The 22543-nt window shown below is 38.1% G+C and overlaps 1 protein-coding gene across 2 annotated transcripts in view; it reads left to right on the top strand.

The window, feature by feature from the left end:
• The window catches only part of LOC131689625 (F-box/LRR-repeat protein 16), a 171842-nt gene that overhangs the window by 9226 nt on the left and 140073 nt on the right, over positions 1 to 22543 (top strand). Inside the window, exons 1-2 of one of the 2 annotated variants that reach the window (XM_058974855.1) lie at positions 3351 to 3681; positions 11423 to 12879. In XM_058974855.1, coding sequence (XP_058830838.1) covers positions 12052 to 12879 — 828 coding nt within the window. In that variant the 5' untranslated portion in view covers positions 3351 to 3681; positions 11423 to 12051. Of the gene's footprint in view, positions 1 to 3350; positions 3682 to 11422; positions 12880 to 22543 lie in introns of those variants that run through there. The other variant, XM_058974854.1, reaches the window with a different exon arrangement.

Here is a 22543-nt window from a genome sequence, read left to right as displayed (position 1 = left end):
TAAGTTGCGCATTTTCAACTTGTTTAATTGTAATCTCTAACGATCTACAAACGTCGACCGTTCAGCAAAATTGTTCATCAGCCACGTGGATGGCAATCATTCTGCTTTTCAACTGCTTTCATGGTGCTAGTGTATATGAGAAGTTCAGCATTTTAGAACACAAGTTATCTAGTGAAACTCTTATCGCCGGCGAAGTAAAATAGAAAGACATTGTCATATTGTGCATGTAAAATTATTTATGACACTTAAGCTTATCAATGTAGCACTGTGTATTACATTACTAAAAAAGAATAGGCTGACGAATTGACAAGAGCAAGTACTTACTTCGACAAGCTGGATAAGAGAAAAAAACCGGTTCTGCGCTTCGTCTGAGTACCGCAATAGTTGGAGAAAACTACAAACGGGTCGCTAATCAAAGGTTGTTAGAACAACCGTGCCGCGAAATTCGAAAAATTTCCTACATTTTTCGAAACACCACTGCGACATGCTGACCAGAGCTTGAACCTTGCAGTAGCCGGTTCAATTACGCGTTTACTACTATTTTGGGACATTATGAAGCACAAGTGCATCATAAGGTCCGAAAAGAAATGTGCGTCTGACGTAATACCTCTGGGTCATAACATCCCAATATGAGTGGCGTCATAAGATTCGGTACATTTTGATGCAGTGTTATTTGCAGAAGTAGTGCCACAAGAAAGATTACGGATCTTTTGACGCGTTGTTGCTTTCGAATAATGCCCCGGACGTTGTGATGAAACCCACCCCCCTCCCCCCCTTCGGGCGTTATGATTTCGGTCGTTATGACACTGTTTCGTAAAAGATATATTAGAAATATTCCGCACAATTAGGGACCATTCATAAATCGTTACGTAACATGTTTTCACCGAAGAAAAAAATTTTTTTCGAGGAATTTGTTAGGTAATAGGGGAGGGGGAATGAAGAAATTTATGACAATTTGTTATATGGGGGGAGGAGGGAGTCAATTTTGGGCAATTTTTGCGTTACGTAACTTATGAATGGTCCCTTAGTTCAATTACCTACATTGGATACATCATAACCAAAATATACACCCAAAATCCGACGGGTATGTTTCTATTACTTTTGGGTACGATTCTATTGTCTTTTCGGTAACAGACCACGCAATTGCGCATTGCGATATTAAACTCATATTCCCGCAAAGGTAGTAAACGGTGGAATGGCGAATTTCGGTTGCTGTTCATGTATGCGCATCACACAATCAAACACTTTTTCAGTATGTGTCAACTTCGGCTCTGTTCGGATGTAGGTTAATTCGGTCGATTTCTATGATAGTATTAGTACCGAGTCAAACCAACCGGAATCCTGGCGGATCTCTGACCAAATTCAGGCTGGAATCTGCCCCAATATTAGCAGAAACCAGCCAGAATTATGGATTTTTTACTGGGTAGGTTGGATAGTGGAATAAAAAGTTTAGGCGGTTTCCGGATCCGGCCTAGCTGCCAGATCCGGACCAGTCCCCAAATCCGGACCTCCCGGATCCAGATCAGAAGTAGTTCCCGGATCTGGACCAGTACCCGGATCCGGACCAGTACCCGGATCTAGCCCATCCTCTTTTCCCCCTACCAAGTCCGGACCTGAACCAGACCCAGACCTGGTGCTTAGATCCAGACAAGTGTCTGGATCCGGACCCTCGGTTCGGATACGTGGATCCAAACCGTAGGTCTTGCTTCCCGTACATGACGGGAAGGACTGTTCATGTTTTGTGCAGTCGCTACCTTGCTGTTAACGTCCGTGATAGAAAAGAAATTTCAATTTAACACCAGCCGAAATACCCCACCACTATTCCGAGTCGTTTTTTTCTGACTGTGCTTTGAAGATAACCGAGTGTGAGCCGATCTTCAAATACGGAATAGGTCGTGTAGAGAAAATCGAACCTCGTCTTTGTCCACATAGTGTTCACTTCATTTAATGCGCAATACAATGACAAGCGAAGTGCTACACACTTCCAGACAATCCGACGCGATAATATTTATTGAATAAGAATTGATGAAACATGAGTGCGACGCAGAGAAGATTTAAATGTGTTGGTATTGCCGTTTGAGGAACTTTTTGTTGTGACCGTTTTAGCATGAAATGTCTTGCTATTAGAGCATTTTTTTCTTATTACCGTAATGGTATTACAGCCGAGTTTTGGGTGTACACAACTTACTTTGACTCTTCAAACAAAACACACATATAAAGCAAACATGCGTAATAAAACCAGTCTTTTTTTGAATAGTAAGAATAACAATAATATTTGAGTAGCAATTGCAGTTCTAATAGCAAGGTAGTCTACAACTGGGTTCTTGCAGATTTCCCTCGCTCGCAACATTGCTACCTCTTGTTGACGGAAACATCTTTATTATCGAGAACGATTTTTCGCTCGCTGTTACTAGTATGTTTTGTCCACATACCCAACGTGTATTTGGTGTAATTTTCCCACCACAACACACTGACTAAGCCATATTATAATATTTTTAACCAAGACTTAATCCATCTAGTCTAAAATGTGCTTTTCTATTGTTGTGGTTTTATTTAATATGCCATAGCCTAGATTAACTTGGCCATTTGGAAAAACTAAACCCATTCGATAGTAAAATTTTGAGTTACATCAACGCAAAGTTATAGAGTAGTACGGTGAAACGCGAATACATGATTGTATCTCACGTAAAAATATATGCACATGCATAAAGAGATATATACACAATTATATGACCTTTCTGTACAGCAGAAAGATAAAACTTTGCACTTTCAACCTACTATACATACTTATCTTTGAGTGTATGGCTTTGTCACTCGGAACCGAATTGGTAGCAGAGCATTTTAAACACGTTGGTTGTCTCTGCTGACTGACACACATAGAAAAAATCATGTAAATTTACGTTTCCCAACTCTGGCATGTACGAGTATCAACAATGACATCGTTTTAAGTTTGATTTTAATTTTACGTGATGTTCGATTTCCCAAACCACGTAATTTTAATCCACATATGGCGTTTGCTTTGAATTTTAATAAATGTAATTTTATGTCACTGCGTATGGAAAGTATATTTTTCATGTAAAATTAAACGGAACATGGCTATATTTCGTCATTTTATGAATTACAATTTGTTAAATTATGTCATGTTTGAATAAGACTCATATTTTTTGGTGTGTACCACTACTAAATAGATATGCGAAAACGTAGGTATTACTGACATCGGTCTCTGGCAGGCGTCGGACTTTCGATGGTATTTTCTTCGGCCAGGAAACACCGTGCGAAATGGTGTATAAATAAATTTTTTGAATTGTTTTCAAATATTTTAGAGTGGAATCTGTCGCGTTCCTGAGAACGACGGTGGAGTTCAGTGTGCCAAAGGGCTTCCTAGAAGCCGGTAGTAGCAGCGCGCGTTCATTTGTTTTGAAGGAGAGTACCAGTCGTTGGTTGAATCGCGAGTGGAGTTTTCCGGTGCAAACAAAAATGTCTACATATTTTGCGCGGGCCAGCATACACTTCACGCGTATACAAAGCATTGATTAATGTACGTTTGTAGTACGGACAGAGTAAATGAAAGGCAACGAGAGATATATGTAGTGACTATTTTTTTGCTTTGTGCTCGCGTGCCCGAAATGTTACGTTGCAGCACTGTTAGCCTGCCAGGACGAACGGGTGGAACGAACTGGTGTAAGTGTAAATTGAGTCGAATAGGTTAGGCAATTTAGCGCTTATTTGTAGTAAATATGTAGCAGAGTTTTAGTATTTTATGATTATTATAATCCTTTGTAAGGCAATATTAGTTTGTATTTTGCACTGCACTTAACATCGTTTACTCTTCACCTGTAAACATTGATTTGGAATTACTTGCATTTCACTTCAGTTGCACTTTATTTCAACTCAGATACGTTCACCTATTTCGAAAATTTTTCAAAAATTGTCTATAGATTAGTTATGGAATTTGCGTAGTAACAGGACTAAGCTAGCGCCGGATTGACGCTTGCTCTAAAAAACGAAAACATTATTTGTGTTTCTTAGCAAACCCTAGTCCTGCGTGATATCCCGCAAGAAAGGAAGTTCTGGAGGGGGTTTAAGGTTGGAGAGAGAATTGGCAAAAATCGAAAACGAAAAAAAGCAGTTTTTTCCACACCGAGTGTTAGATCTTCATAAAAATCAATCAGCTTATGTAAAATGTTGTTACAGTATTGCTGATTGATTTTTATGAAGATCTAACACTCGGTGTGGAAAAAAAACTGCTTTTATCGTTTTCAATTTTTGCCCATTCTCTCTCCAACCTTAAGCTGATGAGAATTAATGAAATCGAAACATGGCTTGGCTTAGCAAGCCAATACAATGTGCAATGTCCATCGACATGCATCATTAATAGTCATGTTCACCAAAAAACGATTCAACTTTTTTTGGTAATTCATAAACAATATTTAGCGAAGAATCATAAAATTATACAATTGAAACCAAAATTACAAGAGAAAGGATCTTTACGGTAAGAAACGCTTAGGTTCTATATGGCGATCGAATTGAATAACCAAAATATTCATTTTCTTTTATAGAATATGCCCAACTATTTCTTATTTGGGTTTATAATAATTAATTTCATGTTTTTTTCACTAAATAATGTTTATAAATGACCAACAGTAATAATATAATGGGTGTTTTCATTTAAATTTTTTTATGGGAGCTCAAAAATTACTTGAAATTGCCATTTTTGGCATTTGTTGGTCATTGTGCTGATCATTACATTACTAAGCTTAAATAAATAAAAGTCATGCAGTAGACAACATGACTCAGAGATTACAAAGTTTGATTGAGAGTTTTTGCTAAAGATGTTAACAAAAGTCACACTCACACGTGTCATGAGTGTGTATTGATGACAAAATTTGAATGGCGTGCATGGAAAATTTTCTGTACAAATAAAGCAACAATTTTTACCATTTGTTCATATCTTCGGCTCAATTTGGTCTAGAAAGAATCGGAGGGATCCATTCTTAAGGAAATTAGTCAAGGAATCTAGAAAAACCGATTTAATCTACCTAACAGTGAGGTGAGACATTTCTTACGCATATTACTGTTGAATCATTCATTAGGATCGACAACATCGGAATCGTTCACTAACCGGTCCGGAGTTCCACAAGGCAGCAACCTCGGTCCGCTACTGTTCTCAATTTTCATAAACGATGTCGCATCACTACTACAATCGGACTGTCGTCTGTTCTATGCAGACGATACGAAAGTTTCCAAAATGATTAAATTTCTTCTCGACTGCCTGGAGTTACAAAGAATGTTGCATCTGTTCGAGGAATGGTGCACAAAAAACTTTATGAGCTTAAGTATTGCAAAATACAACATAATTTCCTTCCATCGGAAAACTCTGCCCATCATTCATGATTACCAAATCTATGGCTGCTCTCTTACAAGGACAGAACGCGTTAAGGATCTTAGCGTTACTCTAGATCGTAAAATGATCTTCAGACTCCACTATGACGACATCCTTTCAAAGTCCAACCGACACTTGGGTTTCATCTTTAAAATTGCTTAGGAGTTTCGTGATCCGTTTTGCTTAAAATCATTGTACTGCTCTCTTGTACGCTCATTGCTGAAATGCAATGCCGTAATTGGGAGCCCTTACCATGCTAACTGGATCGCCAGGATTAAAGGTATTCAATGAAAACTCGTAAAGTACGCATTGCGGTTTCTGACGTGGCGAGACCCAATTAATTTGCCACAATACGGGGATCACTGTCGTCTGTTAAATATCGAGCCGCTGGAGATAAGACGGATCACCTCACAATGATTATTCGCGCTGCAAAGATACTTACAGGCGATATTGACAGCTCTGCTCTGCTTACTCAGCTGAATTTGTACGTTCTTCAGAGGAACGTCGTCGTCGTAACTTCCTGTTCCTAGAGTCACGAAATACACAGTACGGACAGCTCGCGATTCAACGAATTTGCTGATCTCTTCGATTTTAATTTTAATGTCTAATGAATTTCGTCAACGAGTACTACAACGAGTATCATTTTCGTGTTGTTCGTAATGACTAAATTGTTTTATTTTTTTCTTTTAAGTTTTCATTAAGAAAAGATGAAATTATACCGAGACAAATAAACAAATAATGCAACTGGCAAGTTTTGCACCATGACTAGTATAATCTAAATTTTGCAAAGGAAGTAAAAATTTCACTAATGTTTTGGGATTTAAAATACAGTTGCTCTCGGTTATGCCGCTAGTATATAATGAATATGAATTATATGAGAAATCTATTACCTCACTACTAGGTGAATTGCTTGGTAATCTGTGTATTTACACACCAAGGGGTAAATACATCAACTCTGAATTTCAACTTTGAGGTGAACTTATTTTGTCTTTGAAGTGAACTTACATATTAATAGCGTCAAATGGTCACGTTGGGCCTTTCGATTGGTATATGAGACTCGGCCAAAGTTGTAAAAGTTTGAGCGAATCCTATACATTTCTTTAGAAGGAAATGTAAAGATAGGAATCTTTATTTGCAGTGCCAAACATGCAATTATTCCAGTTTAAAAGTAAAACTGTATTTTTATTCCAGAGTGTTACTCAGACATGGGTACACACACAAACATCTGAAACTTCAATATAAATTGAGCTTATCCCAAGATATAGTAAATTGAAGCAAAAAAAAAACTCACAATTTATCATCGCGTTTCTCGCTATATCTTAGTAATCAAGCAGAATTTTAACATTCTGGAAACGCCACTTTGTACAGATTTTTCAAGCAAGTAATGTGGCATATCTAACTAAGTCCACTTTCAAATATCCATATCATGGAAATTAAACATCAGAATCACAAACAAATTTAATAAAGTTGTGTCTGAGTCTTAGGCCTTTCATTTGAAATTGGTTTGTACACCAGATATCTGACGGGTATGTTTCTATTACTTTTGGGTAAGATTCTATTGTCTTTTCGGTAACAGACCACGCAATTGCGCACAGCGGTATTAAACTCATGTTACCGCAAAGGTAGTAAGCGGTGAAATAACGAATTTCGGTACCTGTTCATGTAGTTGCATCACACAACCAAACACTTTTTCAGTATGTGTCAACCTCGGCTCTGTTCGTATGTAGGATAATTCGGTCGATTTCTATGATAGTATTAGTATCGAGTCAAACCAATCGCAGTTCTGGCGGATTTCGGCCCGAATTCAGGCTGGAATCTGCCCCAATATCGGCAGAAATTGGATAGTGAAATAAAAATTTTAGGCAGTTTCCGGATCCGATACAGTTCCTGGATCCGGACCCCTTCCGGAATCCGGACTTTCCCGATCCGGATCAGTTCCTGTATCCGGACCAGTAGCCGGATTCGAACCAGTTTTCAGATCTAGACCAGTACCCGCATCCGGACCAGTTCCTGGATCTAGCCCATCCCCTTTTCCCCTTACCAAGTCCTGAATCACTCCAAATACGGAATGTATCGTATAGCGGAAATTAAAAACTCGACTTTATCCACATTGTGTTCGCTTCGCTTGATACGCAATACAATAGCAAACGAAGTACTACACACTTCCAGACAATCCGACGTGTTAATATTTATTATATAAGAATTGATGAAACATGAGTGCGACGCAGAGAAGATTCGAATGTGTTGGTATTGCCGTTTGGGGAATTTTTTTGTTGGGACCGTTTTATTATTAAACGTCTTGCCATTAGAGCATGTTTTCTGATTACCATCAATGTGTTACGGACGAGTTTTGGATGCATGAGATCGTTTCAGCCATTGCTGAGTAACACGAATTAGTTTGCCACATGCGTACATTGTCCCAAATCGCCCACAGACATTGTTCCGAATATTTATCCCACACTGTTAAATACATTGGTTAGAGCAGTATCTGCTATCTCTATTCCACGCATTAGGTCAAATGGTAGGGTGAATATGTTTGCGTTGTACTCGACTTTTTGTTTCGCTCAAACGCGAATATTTTACATTATCCAAACCAGATTTTTTATGTTACTGTTTCATAGGAATGAAGCAAGTATGCTGATACCTATTTAAACAAAATCCAATCACTGTAGCCCAGTTACAATCGAAATAGTGTGACATCCTCACAAATAAGATGAATAAGGGCTCGCCTACCGTACGATTTTCACATTTCTTTTATAAGAAATGTGAAAATCGATTTGTTTTTAACTTTTGAATATTTGAAATAAATAAAATGAAAGTTTTCAAAAACTTCATTCGAAAACTGAAAAAACCGAAATTCGTTATTTCACCTTTGCGGTAACATGAGTTTAATACCGCAATGCGCAATTGCGTGGTCTGTTACCGAAAAGACAATAGAATCTTACCCAAAAGTAATAGAAACATACCCGTCAGATATCTGGTGTACAAACCAATTTCAAATGAAAGGCCTAAGACTCAGACACAACTCTATTAAATTTGTTTGTGATTCTGATGTTTAATTTCCAAGATATGGATATTTGAAAGTGCACTTAGTTAGATATGCCACATTACTTGCTTGAAAAATCTGTACAAAGTGGCGTTTTCAGAATGTTAAAATTCTGCTTGATTACTAAGATATAGGGTGTTGAGCCTATTTTTGCCATGTTTCTATTATCACCCTACCCATTTGAAGCCGTTGGTTAGAGCAGTGTCTGCCATCTTTGTTCAACGCATTGAGTCAAATGGTAGCGCAACAATAGGGGCACACGATTCGAGTTTTCGTTGCGCTCAAACACGAGAATTTCACTGTTTTCAGCGCATTTGTGTTTTTATATTGGTTCTTAACAACGAAGCAAAGCTGTTGATGTCAATTTTTTCGCATTCCATTGATTGTAGGCCGAGAAATTAATGATTTAGTGAGGCACCCTGCTTAGTATGGTGAAAATAGGCTCTTTACCCTAGCGAGAAACGCGATGAGAAATTGTGAGTTTTTTTTTTGCTTCAAATTACTATATCTTGGGATAAGCTCAATTTATATTGAAGTTTCAGATGTTTGTGTGTGTACTCATGTCTGAGTAACACTCTGGAATAAAAATACAGTTTTACTTTTAAACTAGAATAATTGCATGTTTAGCACTGCAAAAAAAATCCTATCTTTACATTTCTTACTAATGAAATGTATAGGATTCGCTCAAACTTTTACAACTTTGGCCGAGTCTCATATACCAATCGACACAGCACGACAAATTGGGACAACGTCTGTATGCGTGTGTGTGTGTCTGTATGTATGTGCACTAATATCATGTAATTATCTCACCAATGGCTGAACCGATCTTAACCACAATAGTTCCAATCGAAAAGCCCAACGTGACCACTGACCATTTGATGCTATTATTTTTGTTTTTGGATATGTTGTTTACTTTCGATTTTTTTCAATTCACTCAACAATGAATGAACGATTTCTTAATATGTAAGTTCCCTTAATATGTAAGTTCACTTCAAAGACAAAATAAGTTCACCTCAAAGTTGAAATTCAGAGTTGATGTATTTACTACTTGGTGTGTAAATACACAGATCACCAAGCAATTCACCTAGTAGTGAGGTAATAGATTTCTCATATAATTCATATTCATTATATACTAGTGGCATTACCGAGAGTAACTGTATTTTAAATCCCAAAACTTTAGTGAAAATTTTTACTTCTTTTGCAAAATTTAGACTATACTAGTCATGGTGCAAAACTTACCAATTGCATTATTTGTTTATTTGTCTCGGTATAATTTTATCTTGTCTTAATGAAAATTTAAAAGAAAAAATTAAAACAATTTAGTCATTAAGAACAACACGAAAATGATCAAGTACTCGTTGACGAAATTCATTAGACGACACATTAAAATCGAAGAGATCAGCAAATTCGTTGAATCGCAAGCTGTCCGTACTGTGTATTTCGTGACTCTAGGAACAGGAAGTTACGACGACGACGTTGCCTCTGAAGAGCGTACAAATTCAGCTGAGTAAGCAGAGCAGCACGAATAATCATTGTGAGGTGATCCGTCTTATCTCCAGCGGCTCGATATTCAACAGACGACAGTGATCCCCGTATGGTGGCAAGTTAATTGGGTCTCGCCACGTCAGAAACCGCAATGCGTACTTTACGAGTTTTCATTGAATACCTTTAATCCTGGCGATCCAGTTTGCATGGTAAGGGCTCCCAATTACGGCATTGCATTTCAGCAATGAGTGTACAAGAGAGCAGTACAATGATTTTAAGCAAAACGGATCACGAAACTCCTAAGCAATTTTAAAGATGAAACCCAAGTGTCGGTTGGACTTTGACAGGATGTCGTCATAGTGGAGTCTGAAGATCATTTTACGATCTAGAGTAACGCAAAGATCCTTAACGCGTTCTGTCCTCGTAAGAGAGCAGCCATAGATTTGGTAATCATGAATGATGGACAGAGTTTTCCGATGGAAGGAAATTATGTTGCATTTTGCAATACTTAAGCTCATAAAGTTTTTTGTGTAACTCCAGGCAGTCGAGAATACATATATACACACATATAAATATATATATATATATATATATATATATATATATATATATATATATATATATATATATATATATATATATATATATATATATATATATATATATATATATATATATATATATATATATATATATATATATATATATATATATATATATATATATATATATATATATATATATATATATATATATATATATATATATATATATATATATATAGCTTAAGAAGTAAGGATCAACATTGCTAAAGACTGCAAATTGATCCAATTTTGCAGTAAAAAGATATTCTCATATAAAATTATTTCTTGTCTCTGTGTTGGCAATTTCGAAAAAACGGTTCGTCTTCAAAGTTAAATAACTTTGGGGAACTTCCAATCAATATGCAAACTTCAACAAAGCTGTTCGTTATAAAATAATGCTATTTGAGATATGAATGAATATAATGCTATGTGAGGTATGCAGAGTTACTGTAGAATTTTTTATTTGATTTTAAGTTTTTATTTCTGAGATTCCATTTATATTACTATAGAAACTTGAAACCTCTTGTGGTTGAATAAGAGCTATCGGTAAAAGCTCATATTTTGCATGTGATTTTTGCATCCAAAATCTAATTAGCAGTGTTCCGAAAAAAGTATGTACATTGTTGCCGGTCTGCTATACATTCTACTAAATTACCAAAATTTGAATCGAGCTACAAAATTCTAGCACCTAGTACATGACATCGGTACGAAAGCATAGCTAGCAGTTATCAATTTGCTTGGACTACGCACATGCGGAAAATCGAGAAAATCGATCACATTATCTGTGTTGCCTGTTAGTCTGCAGACAAGCACACGCTAGTATTGGTGTGCGACGTTTATCATCAAACGGCGAGAAAAGCAGAACCTTTTTCCTTTTCACCAAGCAAGGATTTAATTTTTCGTTGTTTTCCCCTTTCTTTGCAGGATAACTCGGTGAGGCCCAGCAGAATATCTGTGCACGCAGACAGGCAGACAGTGGTGTTCAAATTGCGAGGAGTGCATTTGCGAACATACAGTGTAGTGACTTCCGACTGCAACCGATTGGGCCTTCACTCTACCAAAGAGGGATTGTTTTTCGTGTTGATTCGGTCGTGCTGTATTACAAAAAAATACAGAAAATCACAGTGCATGCTCGTGATATCTATCATTGTTTATTTACCCGCAATAAAGTGCTAGCCAGCCTTGTCGAGAGACTTTCCGTGATTGATTGAAAGAAAATTCATTTGAACGGAACCTAATGACGTGGAATTGTGTTAAAAGGTGCTTATTTTTGTGGTGATAAATCGATGATTGAAATAACGTAGGAGCGCGGAAAAATCTGACCCCGCGAGACGAGTGTAGATATGATTGCATAAGTTCTTTTGTTCTCTGCAGCATAATCGTGCACATAAGAGGAAAGAAAACAAGAAAGCGGCGCATAGCAGAAAATTAGTAGCGATGTGTTTGTGTTCATATTCGGTGTAAGCTCAAAAAATCTATGAGAATACTGCAACGTCCTAGCTTTTAGTAATCAAAGTGAATTATTGGTGAATTTGAGAAGTGATTAAAGCTGGATGTTGAAAATGTCCTCGATATCCGCACAAGGAGTGGTTGAGCGTGCTTCGGCTGAACTGTCCAAACGCATCAATGGTCTTGGTCTGCGTTCGAAACATCATCATGGCAGCGGAAGTGGTAAATCTGGTGAAAAGACAAGCGTGATGGAACGGGTCACAAACGTGCTCTGTGGTGGATCTAGTAGCAACACCTCAGCACAATCGGTTAATTCTGGAAACGCCCCAGAGAAACCTTCCAGGATAACTGGGAACATGGCAAGCAACGTGCCGAATAGTGGGAAGGGATCTTCCAGCAGCAAATCGCAATCCAGCACGCCACAGACTACCCGAAAAATTACACATCACCATCAGCACTACAGTGGCAATAGTAATATTAATCATCACGGAGTGTTGAATGTGCATAGTGTTAAAATGATGACAGCTGCTCCTCAACCTTCGCAGATCATTACGATCGAACAATTGCTTCAAGATGAACGGTTTCTCAATCGTTTCTTCCTTTATTTTTCGTCGTTCGATCGATGTAGTTTGGCACAGGTTTGTCAAAAATGGCGGGACATGCTCTATCGCTCGCCTCGTTACTGGAGTGGCTTAGTTCCGGTGTTGCAGTGCCGTGAACTGCGTCAAATTACGAATCAGGATCGGGTGAAACTTTATAACTCACTAATCCGGCGTAGTTTTCACGCCGTTTCCCTTATGGGAGCTACCGACGAGGATGCGCTGGATCTTGTGCATTCGTTTCCTCTCGCCTCAAAACACGTGCACTCACTCAGTTTGCGTTGTTCGTCCATAAGCGACCGAGGACTGGAGGCGCTGCTGGATCACTTGCAGGTTAGTTAGTAAACAGTTACACTTATATGTACAAACTTTTATATCGAGAATATTGGTAGAATTGGAAAATGCAAGCTAATGAAACGGAAACAAATCGTTGCTTCATATATATTGGCATGTGATTTTGTAAATTTATGGCGTATACGTGATATATAGGAAATTAACGATAGATTTTTATCTTCGTTTATCAGATTGTGTTGATATTCATGTGCCTAGTGAGAGAAATATGTATTACTATCGTTAGATGTAGCTTTCGTTTTTTCTCATTACGCAACATACAACATATGTAATTCATCAGATAAGAAGTTCCTACACACCAAAAAATATGAATTTTATCGTTAACTTAATTAAAAACATGACACAATCTAAAAAACTGAAAATCACGAAATGTTTCGTGACAATTGAGCATTTACTTGGGTTTAAAAACATTTTGTTTAAATCACACCGCGTAGTAAAGCTCTCTAGTCCACTCTGAACATCAGCATCGGTTTTATTCCGTATTTGTCAAAAAAATTTCATGTCGTTGGAGAAAGAAAGGCAGGGTCCTTGTAATTTGATATTGACGTCATTAAAGTAGAGGAGGAATATCGCTGGACCGAGATGGCTTCCTTGTGGGAGGCCGGATGTAGTGAAGAATGGTGCAGATAGACAGTCTTTAATGCTGATTTGGAGTTGCTTTCCATCGAAGTAGGAATGAAACCAGCGCAGAAGTTGTCCATGAATACCGAGTTTGTCCAGCTTCGCTATTGCGATATCATGATTGATTTTTGCCAAAGTCCGGTTTTCAGAAAGAGGAAACCATCATGAATAAGGGTTTCATTTGAAACGGGATGGTCAGCAGATATCGGAAATAATGATTAACGCTCCAATCCAAGATTCCGGGTATCAGAAAATATAGAGAACCATCATCAATATGGATGTCATTTGAAATGGGTAGTCAGTAGACACCAAAATTCCAATTACTACAAAATAGCGAAAACCATCATCAATATTGGTGTTATTTGAAAGAGAGGTTGTCTGTAGATATCGGCAATTGTTGATTATCGTCATTTCGATATCCAAGATGGCGACTTCCGGTTACCAGAAAATAGAGAGAATCATCTTAAATATGGGTGTCATTTGATAGAGGGTGGTCAGTAGATATCGGAAATCAATGCTTACCACCGGTTTAAAATTCAAGATGGCGACTTCCAATTACCACAAAACAGTGAAAACCATCAATAATATTGGTGTCATTAAAAAGGGGGTTTATTGATATCTGATGTCTGCTGACCACCCCTTCCAAATGACATCTTTATTAATGCTGTTTCTGACTATTTTCTGGTAACCGGAAGTCGTGATCTAGGATTTTAATAACCATCAATGTTCGATGTCTACTGACCACCGTCTTTCAAATGACTCCCATATTGATGATCATTTTCACTTATTTGTGGTAACCGGAAGTCGCTATCTTGAGTTTCAAAATGGCGATATTCATCGATTTCTGATGTCTGCTGACAACCATCTTTCAAATACTGCCAAAAATTCACAAAAATAAGAAGATAGACATTCATTACCTACTGATCATAGGTATAGTATGTGCATTTTACATAAAACTGTACAATTTCTCTACAGAACAATCGAGTGGTTAGACATATAAGCCATTTATTGGTTGGTATTCGATAGTGTTTCATGGATATTGCGCAGCTGCTGCGAAGATTGATTTCCAGGATTTGGATGTTTATAACTCTTCTGTTCAGTTATGGTCGTTATCTACTTGAATAGTAGCTGTCGACGAATCTACGTTACTCCAGTGGAAAGATCCCCGATAGCGAAATGTTTCCAGGTGCGGCGTATAACTTTTCGAAAAACTATAAAAAACGCATAGGAATTGGGACTCGTTTGGGCAGGAATAGTAGAGTAGTTCCTTCCTGCTGCTCAATTTTGCACCCATTTTTATTTTGGAATGAAAACCAAGCGCTTCGAAATTTAAAGGGTGGAAACATAAAAGTGATAGGGGAACCCGAGGCTATTCGAACCTACCTAAGCTAATCTCCCTTTTAGGTGAATTGATGTGAAAAAATTTACCGGTCAAAGGTTCTAATTGTTAGTTTGAAACCTCAGCTACATTTTGGTGCCATAAAAGTTCATTTGCACCACTCTAATAAAATTGGATAAATTGCGTTTCAAAAACTTAATCCGGTCAGTCACAGCTGTCGATTGGCGCATCATGTATTTTCTTTGCTGTGGCGTGTGCAATCGTGTGCGCTGCCGCGATCCACTGAACGGTGGTTGATGGAATCGGGGGTCCGACTTGCCCCGTATGCTCATTTCGCACAAAAGTGATTAGCGTCTTGAAAATATCTACGTATTCACCCAAACAAAAATCATTTCGTAAAATAGGAACCTCAAGCTTTCCTGAACACTTACCTGTTATTTTGATCACTTTTATTTGTTGTTTTAATCACGGTTTTACCATTATAGTGATTTTTATTTTGAGGATGGCAAAAAAATAAAACACTCTGTATCTCCTTTCTAAAAAACCCAAATAATTAGATTCAGCTGTCAAAATTAATGTTTTAGAATAGCGGATTCACGAATATGTACAACAGTCAGAATGTCTTACGATTTTCTGAGAAATCGAGGGGGTCCGAATTACCCCCACGGTCAGAACCAGAGTTTACTTCTTTCCTATTTCCCGTGCAATTAAATATAAAATTAGTCAAGTTACAATGCTTTTAGCTCTGTTGGAATATATTGACTTTGAAATATAAAATATTTCAAAATATAAAGGTCCTTGAACACTTTTCTAAAATATTACAAGCCATTTCATCATAAAAATTAGAAATAAAAAAACTGTCAAAACACATATGATTTACATACATTTTTTGAAGGAAACATGCTTATCATTTCAATGGAAATGTTTTTGTTTCTCAGCAAATACAGGAAGTTGGGCTTTGGGAAATTATGTCCCAAAAATCCCCAATTCTGCTCTATGCTGCAAATCATAGATATTTTGCCGTATTTGCTATGTAAAAAATTCTCAGAAATCGAACGGAACTTTTGCGACCTTTACCAGAATACGAGAAGTTGGGGTTCTAGAGCATTTCGACATTGATATTAAATTTTATCATTTTCTTGTGAATATATCTATAATATATTTCAATCATATATAATTAAATGTACCTTGTTGAACATGAAAAATCTTAAGAAACGGAATAGAAGTAGATTTGCTATCGGTAAAATTCAGATGCATTAGATTTTTTTGACATTTAACCTCGATTCCACATTTAATCATTAAATAGCACATATCAACTCCATTTAACAATAAATTATTATTTAATTTACTATTTATAGTGTAAAAAATGTTTAGGAATCACATGGAAAATGTTCATTTCAGAGAAAATTCGAAAAGTTTGGGTATTAGGGCAATTGATGTAAAGAAGAGGTTTGTAGACTGATTGTCAAAAAATCTAATGTTCCTAAATTTTACTGGCAACGAGTCTATACAATAAATATTTGTTTTGCAGCATAGAGCAGAATGAATATTAAGAATGGGGAATTTTTGGGACAAAATGCCCCAAAACTCCAGTTTATGCTATTTTTGGGAAAGACAGATATTTTAATTGAAATGCTAAGAATTTTTTTTTACAAAAAGGTATAAATTGTAATTTTCTGATTGCTACTTCAAAAGTTATGGCATTTCATATATTTTTCCTCATATTTTCCCATAGTGCCAATGTTAAAGACTATAAGCTAGGTGGGCGGAAGTCTAAAATTGTCCAAATGATGTGAAATTTGGCATCTGAGTTTACTTTGGCATTGTAACAATATGAAAGAGGGGGCCTTTGAGATTTCAAAAATGAGCGTTTTTTGTGCAATGCCCTACTTAGCATGTATTCCAATAGTTTCAAATCCAATGGGTTCAAATACTATGCGAGACGTTTGGAGAAGCTAATGTAATATGCAAATTCTGCTCATACCGCTGCTGAACAACTGGTAATGTGTTCCCAGTAAGTCCAACTGAAAAATGAATTGTAGTTCTGACTGGTTTTAGTTAGTATACCGGCTCCATTGCTACAACCGATTCTAACTAGAGCCAGCCAGATTTTTGGCTCATTTTCTGGCTGGACTTGCTGAGTTCTTTGTCAAGTAGTCTCCCGAAACCATGACTGCTGAGGCACTTTATAATGTCGTTCGACCGCTATCTTTACGACTCGTACTTTACCAACGTTAGTTTCGTATACACAATCATTTTGCTTGTTGCGCCCAAAGTAAACAGAGATCTAGAATTGGTATTGTATTCAAACTAACATTTTTCAAATTATCTGGTTAATCCAAAAATGAGCACTTTAAAATATTGAATACATAAGAGCGCCCAGTAAAAATATATTTTGAAAAAAGAAAATTGAACACCGCGTTTTAATTTGTAAAACTAAAGACCAATTGTGTCTACGGAAGGTTATATTCACGTAACAAGTCTTCTCTTCCAATGCTGTGCACGCACTAATAAAACCTCCTGAAAGGGAATCAGAACAATTCATTAGCCCTCCGGAAGTCGCGCAAATGGCTCACTGAACGAGCAGCCGCAGCTGCTCTAAGACGATTTCGCTAGATTTTCAGAGCAGCGTGCACTCACTGCACTAGCGCGACTGCCAGAAGGGTAAAAAGCATCCTTAAAAAACCAACCCTCCAATAGAACATTTCAAATTTAGTCTCAAATGAAAGAGGAGCATCTAAGCTTTAGTTTCGTGAGTGTTCCAATGGTACTGATTTTTTTTTGTCCAACTCGCGCAATTGAACGCGTTCTTGAAGTTGACTTTATCACTGTGTCACATCGATTTCCCTTCCTCTTGTGTTGGAGCACCGTCTCGGCATTTTCGATTACTGTTAATCCTTTGCAGAAACTGAACTGGTTCTTCGACAGTCCGGGACACCAATTTCGGTTCCAAATACACACACCTAGAAAAAATAGTGTAAATTTACGTCTCCTGACCCTGACATATACGAGCATCAAAAATGACTTAGTTTTACGTTTGATTTTAATTTTACATGACGTTGAATTTCGTAAATCATGTAATTTTACTCCTCATACAGCGTTTGTTCTGAATGGTAAGAAGTGTAATTTTATGTCGCATGTAAAGTATATGTTTCATGTAAAATTAAACGGAACACGGTAATGTTCCGTCATTTCGTAAATTACGGTTTGTTGAATTGTGTCATGTTTGCAATTACGTCAACGATAAAATTCAGATTTTTTTGGTGTGCACGAACAATGAACATATGCGCAGTCCAGAAAAAATATTTTAGCAGTAAAGGAAAAATTTAACAAATTCGATATCGTGGAATAAAATTGTTAAATCTCTGGACCCATTGATTACACAAATATTGGAAGTAAATATCTGCACCTAATAGTAGGCCCGTGATTTTGTAATATAGTTGCATTATAAACTGCAAACGCATAACTCAATCCAGTGGCGTAGTAGCGGGGGGGGTTTTGGGGACGAAACCCCCCCCGAAATATTTTGGAGATTTGAAAAAATTGAATATGTTAAGCAAAAATATGCCTAATATTTTAAATGAAATTCTCAAAGTTTCATTTGCAAAAGTTATCTTGTAAAAAAATTCCCTTGTAGTGAAAATTAGCTGCAGACTCGACACCTACCTGTCGGCACGTTGTGGAGGCTAGCTCAACCGCCGAGGACTATAACGAGTATATTGCGGCGAAGCGAGGAGCTAGGAGCTTAATGGTTCACGAAACGGATATCGGTACCGAAAGAAATTTCGCCACATTCTGTAGTCCTTGACTGACGGCGAACATGGACTGGCGAGTGTGAGAGAAGTATCCCCATAGAGGCCATCAGGCGATTTGCTACCGCATCGGCCAATGGAACCCTGCTGCAGCACGAAGAAGGACGGGCGGCAAGCTAAAGTGGAAGACGAAAGCCTTTAACGAAAACCTCTTTGTTGAGTTACTTCGGCGAACAACGGAATCAAGTACATTGATACGGCTGACGGCTTACAAGAAGGATTGTGACGGCTTGTGACGTTACAATGTCACGAAAACTAAGGCCATGTAGTAGACGGCGTGCAGCTTACTGGTTAAATGAGTAACTCAGTATGCTATACGCTGCTTGTCTTAAATCCAGAAGGCGGGCTCAGAGCGCAAGATCGGAGAGTGAGAGAGGAGCGCAAGCGACGTATCTAGAAGGTAGGGACTCTTTAAAACAGGAGATCAAGCTTAGCAAGCCAATTGCCATAAGTAGCTGTGCTGAGAAATAAACGCCAGTCCCTGGGGGACGCGTACTGAGTCGTTATGACGAAGACGAGGGTCCGTCGACACCAGCTGAAATATGCCCGGGTAAGCTAAAGATAATCGTTGAGGGTCTCTTCCCGAATCACGATTCAACTACCTGGTCACTGACACCGTACGGCGAAGAAGAAGGAGGTAACACAGTCGAGTGGCAAGTGACCAACGACGAGCTCAAAGACGCGTCGATGTGACTAAAATCAAAGAAAACCCCCGGTCCGGATGGAATACCAACAGCGGCGCTGAAAGCTGCGATCCTGGCATATCCGGGCATGTTCAGGATGCTATGCTGAAGTCTTTAGACGATAGTAATCCCCGAAATGAGGAAGGTGCAGAAACTGATGTTGCTGCCAAAGTCAGGGAAGTCACCGGGCCATCCAGCCTCGAATAGACCAATGCCGCAGCGTGGCATAAAAGAATGAGCCAGATCCTGAAGAGCTACTTCCAGAGTAGAGCACTGCTGTACCAGACGAACAAAAGGGCAGAAGGCAATGCGAGTCGCAGCGGGCGTTACTCAGAGCTCCATTCTCTGTCAAACACTTTGGAATGGGATGTAAGATGCACTGATAACATAAATTCGTGAATATAATAAATCATGCAATGCACGAATTCATTCGTCGTTTTCTGCAACTAAGTATTTTCGTGCATTGTAAATAGTAAGTTTCGATCATTTCATGAACAAGAATGGCCGTATGGTGAACGAAAGCTTTCGTAAATTTTACACATTTAATGTAAACTTCACGAATGATATCGTTGATAACGACATTATTTTTCGTGAATGAAATGAAATGTTTTGTTTATTTTAATAAACGTTTGTGTATATTTCGAACGACTTCGTTGGTCGCACGAAATCTTTTCGTTTATCTTAGAAAAGTTTTCGTATTTATTGGCCTCTTATTGTTTTCAGTCGATCTTTTAAGATCGATGTTTTTTTTAATTTAAAAAAATCGATCTGGCCAAATCGATTTTATTGTGATTCGAAGAAATGGCCGCTTGATGAACGAAAGTTTCGTTTATTTTGATAAACGTTTATGTATATTACAAACGAATTCGTTGGTCGCATTCGATCTTTTAGGATCGATGTTTGACAACACCGATGTCGCTCAGGCAGAGAAAAACTCAAAATTATTCATACAAAATCAACGAGCAGTTCGCGACGGCTCAACTGATTCTGTACTGCTCCAGATTCTGAATCAACTGGAAGCGAAAGAGGTCCAGGAAATCTTCCTGCAACCGGCGGACACGGATACGACTACTAAATAGTCAGACAACAACAATTATCTGACGAATACCAACAATTGCTCCATATTGCTCCTTTGACGTGGACGGTTTGACGAATGGTGCTCGTAAATATTATAAAGATATTCGTATATAACAGCGAACGACTCGTTTGCTGAATGAAGCTGTTTCGTAATAAGCTAGCGAAAGTCATTTCGTGGTTTTCACGAAAAACTCGTAATAATAAACAAAAGTGTTTCGATAGAACTAAGAACGATTCATCATATGTACGAAAAATTCGTATATTTTATGAAAGTTGTTTGTACGAAATTAATTCCTAGAGATTTACGGATATATTCTATCAGTGTGGGGTCTTAACACTGCGGCTGCCCAGGAAAGTGAAAATCGTTGGTTTCGTGGACTATGTCAATAACGGTGAGAAACTTGAAGAAATGGAGGTGTCGGTGACGGAGACAATAGATGCGATCGAGAGCTGGATGAACGGGTCAAGCTGCAAATAGCTCACCACAAGACGTTGCTGTTGGACAGCAACTGCAAAGGGGTTCAGCGGATACAGATCACCATCGAAGGGCATGTGATTGCATCGAAGCGTGCACTGAAGCAATTGGGAGTGATAATCGACGACTGATTGAGCTTAAACAACCACGTTGATTAAGCATTGTTCTATCCCGGGCAATGAAAAGGCCGACTCATTAGCAAAGGTGGGCGCATTAAATAGTGACATATACGAAAGACCAATCTGCTTCAACGAATTTTTTAGTATTTGTCTTTGGAGGACACTCAACAGTTGGCAAACCTCGTGGAGCAATGGTGAACTTGGACGATGGCTACATTCGATTTTCCCAAAGGTATCAACGAAGCCTTGGTTCAGGGGGATGGATGTGGGTCGGGATTTTATTCGTGTAATGTCCCGACTTATGTCCAACCACTACACCTTAGATGCACATTTGCGGCGTATTGGGCTTGCGGAGAGTAGTCTGTGCGCTTGTGACGAGGGCTATCACGACATCGAGCACGTTGTCTGGGTATTCGCCGGGTATTTGGACGCCAGGTCTCAGTTAAAGGATTCTCTTCGGGCCCGAGGTAGGCCACCCAATGTCCCAGTCCGAGATATGCTGGCAAATCGTGATTTCCCCTATATGTCCTTTATTTATACTTTCATAAAACTCTCTTTTTATTTCTCGTTTTTAGAAGTTTCCTCTTGCCGTGTGGAACCGATAAGCTCCAGACTTATCACTACGGAATCTGAAGCGAGAGCGACTCGAGGTCCGAAGGATTCCCTTTGAAGGATTCCCCGCGGGTCCGAAGAATACCATCCGCCAATCCGACCTACTAGACTGAGGCGCAAATTTGTTTCGCTGATCTCCCGTTTGCCCGAAAGTTGCAAGTTTTGCTCTTCTCTACCGGTCACCATCTACGCCTTCTCTCCCCTGTCCCTGATACAACTACTTCTACACCGATTTTGGAAATGACCAAGCATAAGTATCCGATAAAAAATCAAATTTGTATTCCGTATTCCTAGTTTTAAGATAGTCGTAATTTCTACTCTTTGTTAAAACTATTGTCCCCCATCTTGTAAATAGAATTGTATCCCTAGTTTTAAAACATCTGTGAAATTTTTCATTAATATTTGTTCCCCCTTTTGTGTACCAAACTATAGTTAGTTTTAAGATAACTGTAAATATTTCCTAAAAAACTATTACTATTGAATTCCTTGTTTTACAATTTTTCATAAAAAAAAATCTTTTGCCCCCTCTCTTACATATAGAATTTTTTTTCTAGTCTTAAGATAGCTGTAAATTTTTTCTTTTTTATAAAAAAAATATTTCAACATTGTAACCTCCTAGTTTTAAGATATTCAAAATGTAAAAGCAAAAGAATTCGGCACCGCCAAGCTAACGCATTTGTGCCTATCAAATAAACGAAATGAATAAAAAAAAACCACGTTGAGTACACATGCGAAATGTCGGGTCTTTATCTAGTGTTTAGTCATCGATTACCCTGATGGAGGATATCAAGTGCTACAATCAATGAAATGTTAGAAACGTGAGGAAGATGATGAGAATCGATTCGATGATGACGTAGCAGCAGGAATGGGATAATACGGAGAAAGGAAAGTGGACCTACTGGCTCATC

This window comes from Topomyia yanbarensis, chromosome 3, assembly GCF_030247195.1.
Source record: "Topomyia yanbarensis strain Yona2022 chromosome 3, ASM3024719v1, whole genome shotgun sequence".
In the NCBI taxonomy this organism is placed as follows: domain Eukaryota; kingdom Metazoa; phylum Arthropoda; class Insecta; order Diptera; family Culicidae; genus Topomyia; species Topomyia yanbarensis.
This window is presented reverse-complemented; position numbering and strand designations above follow the sequence as displayed.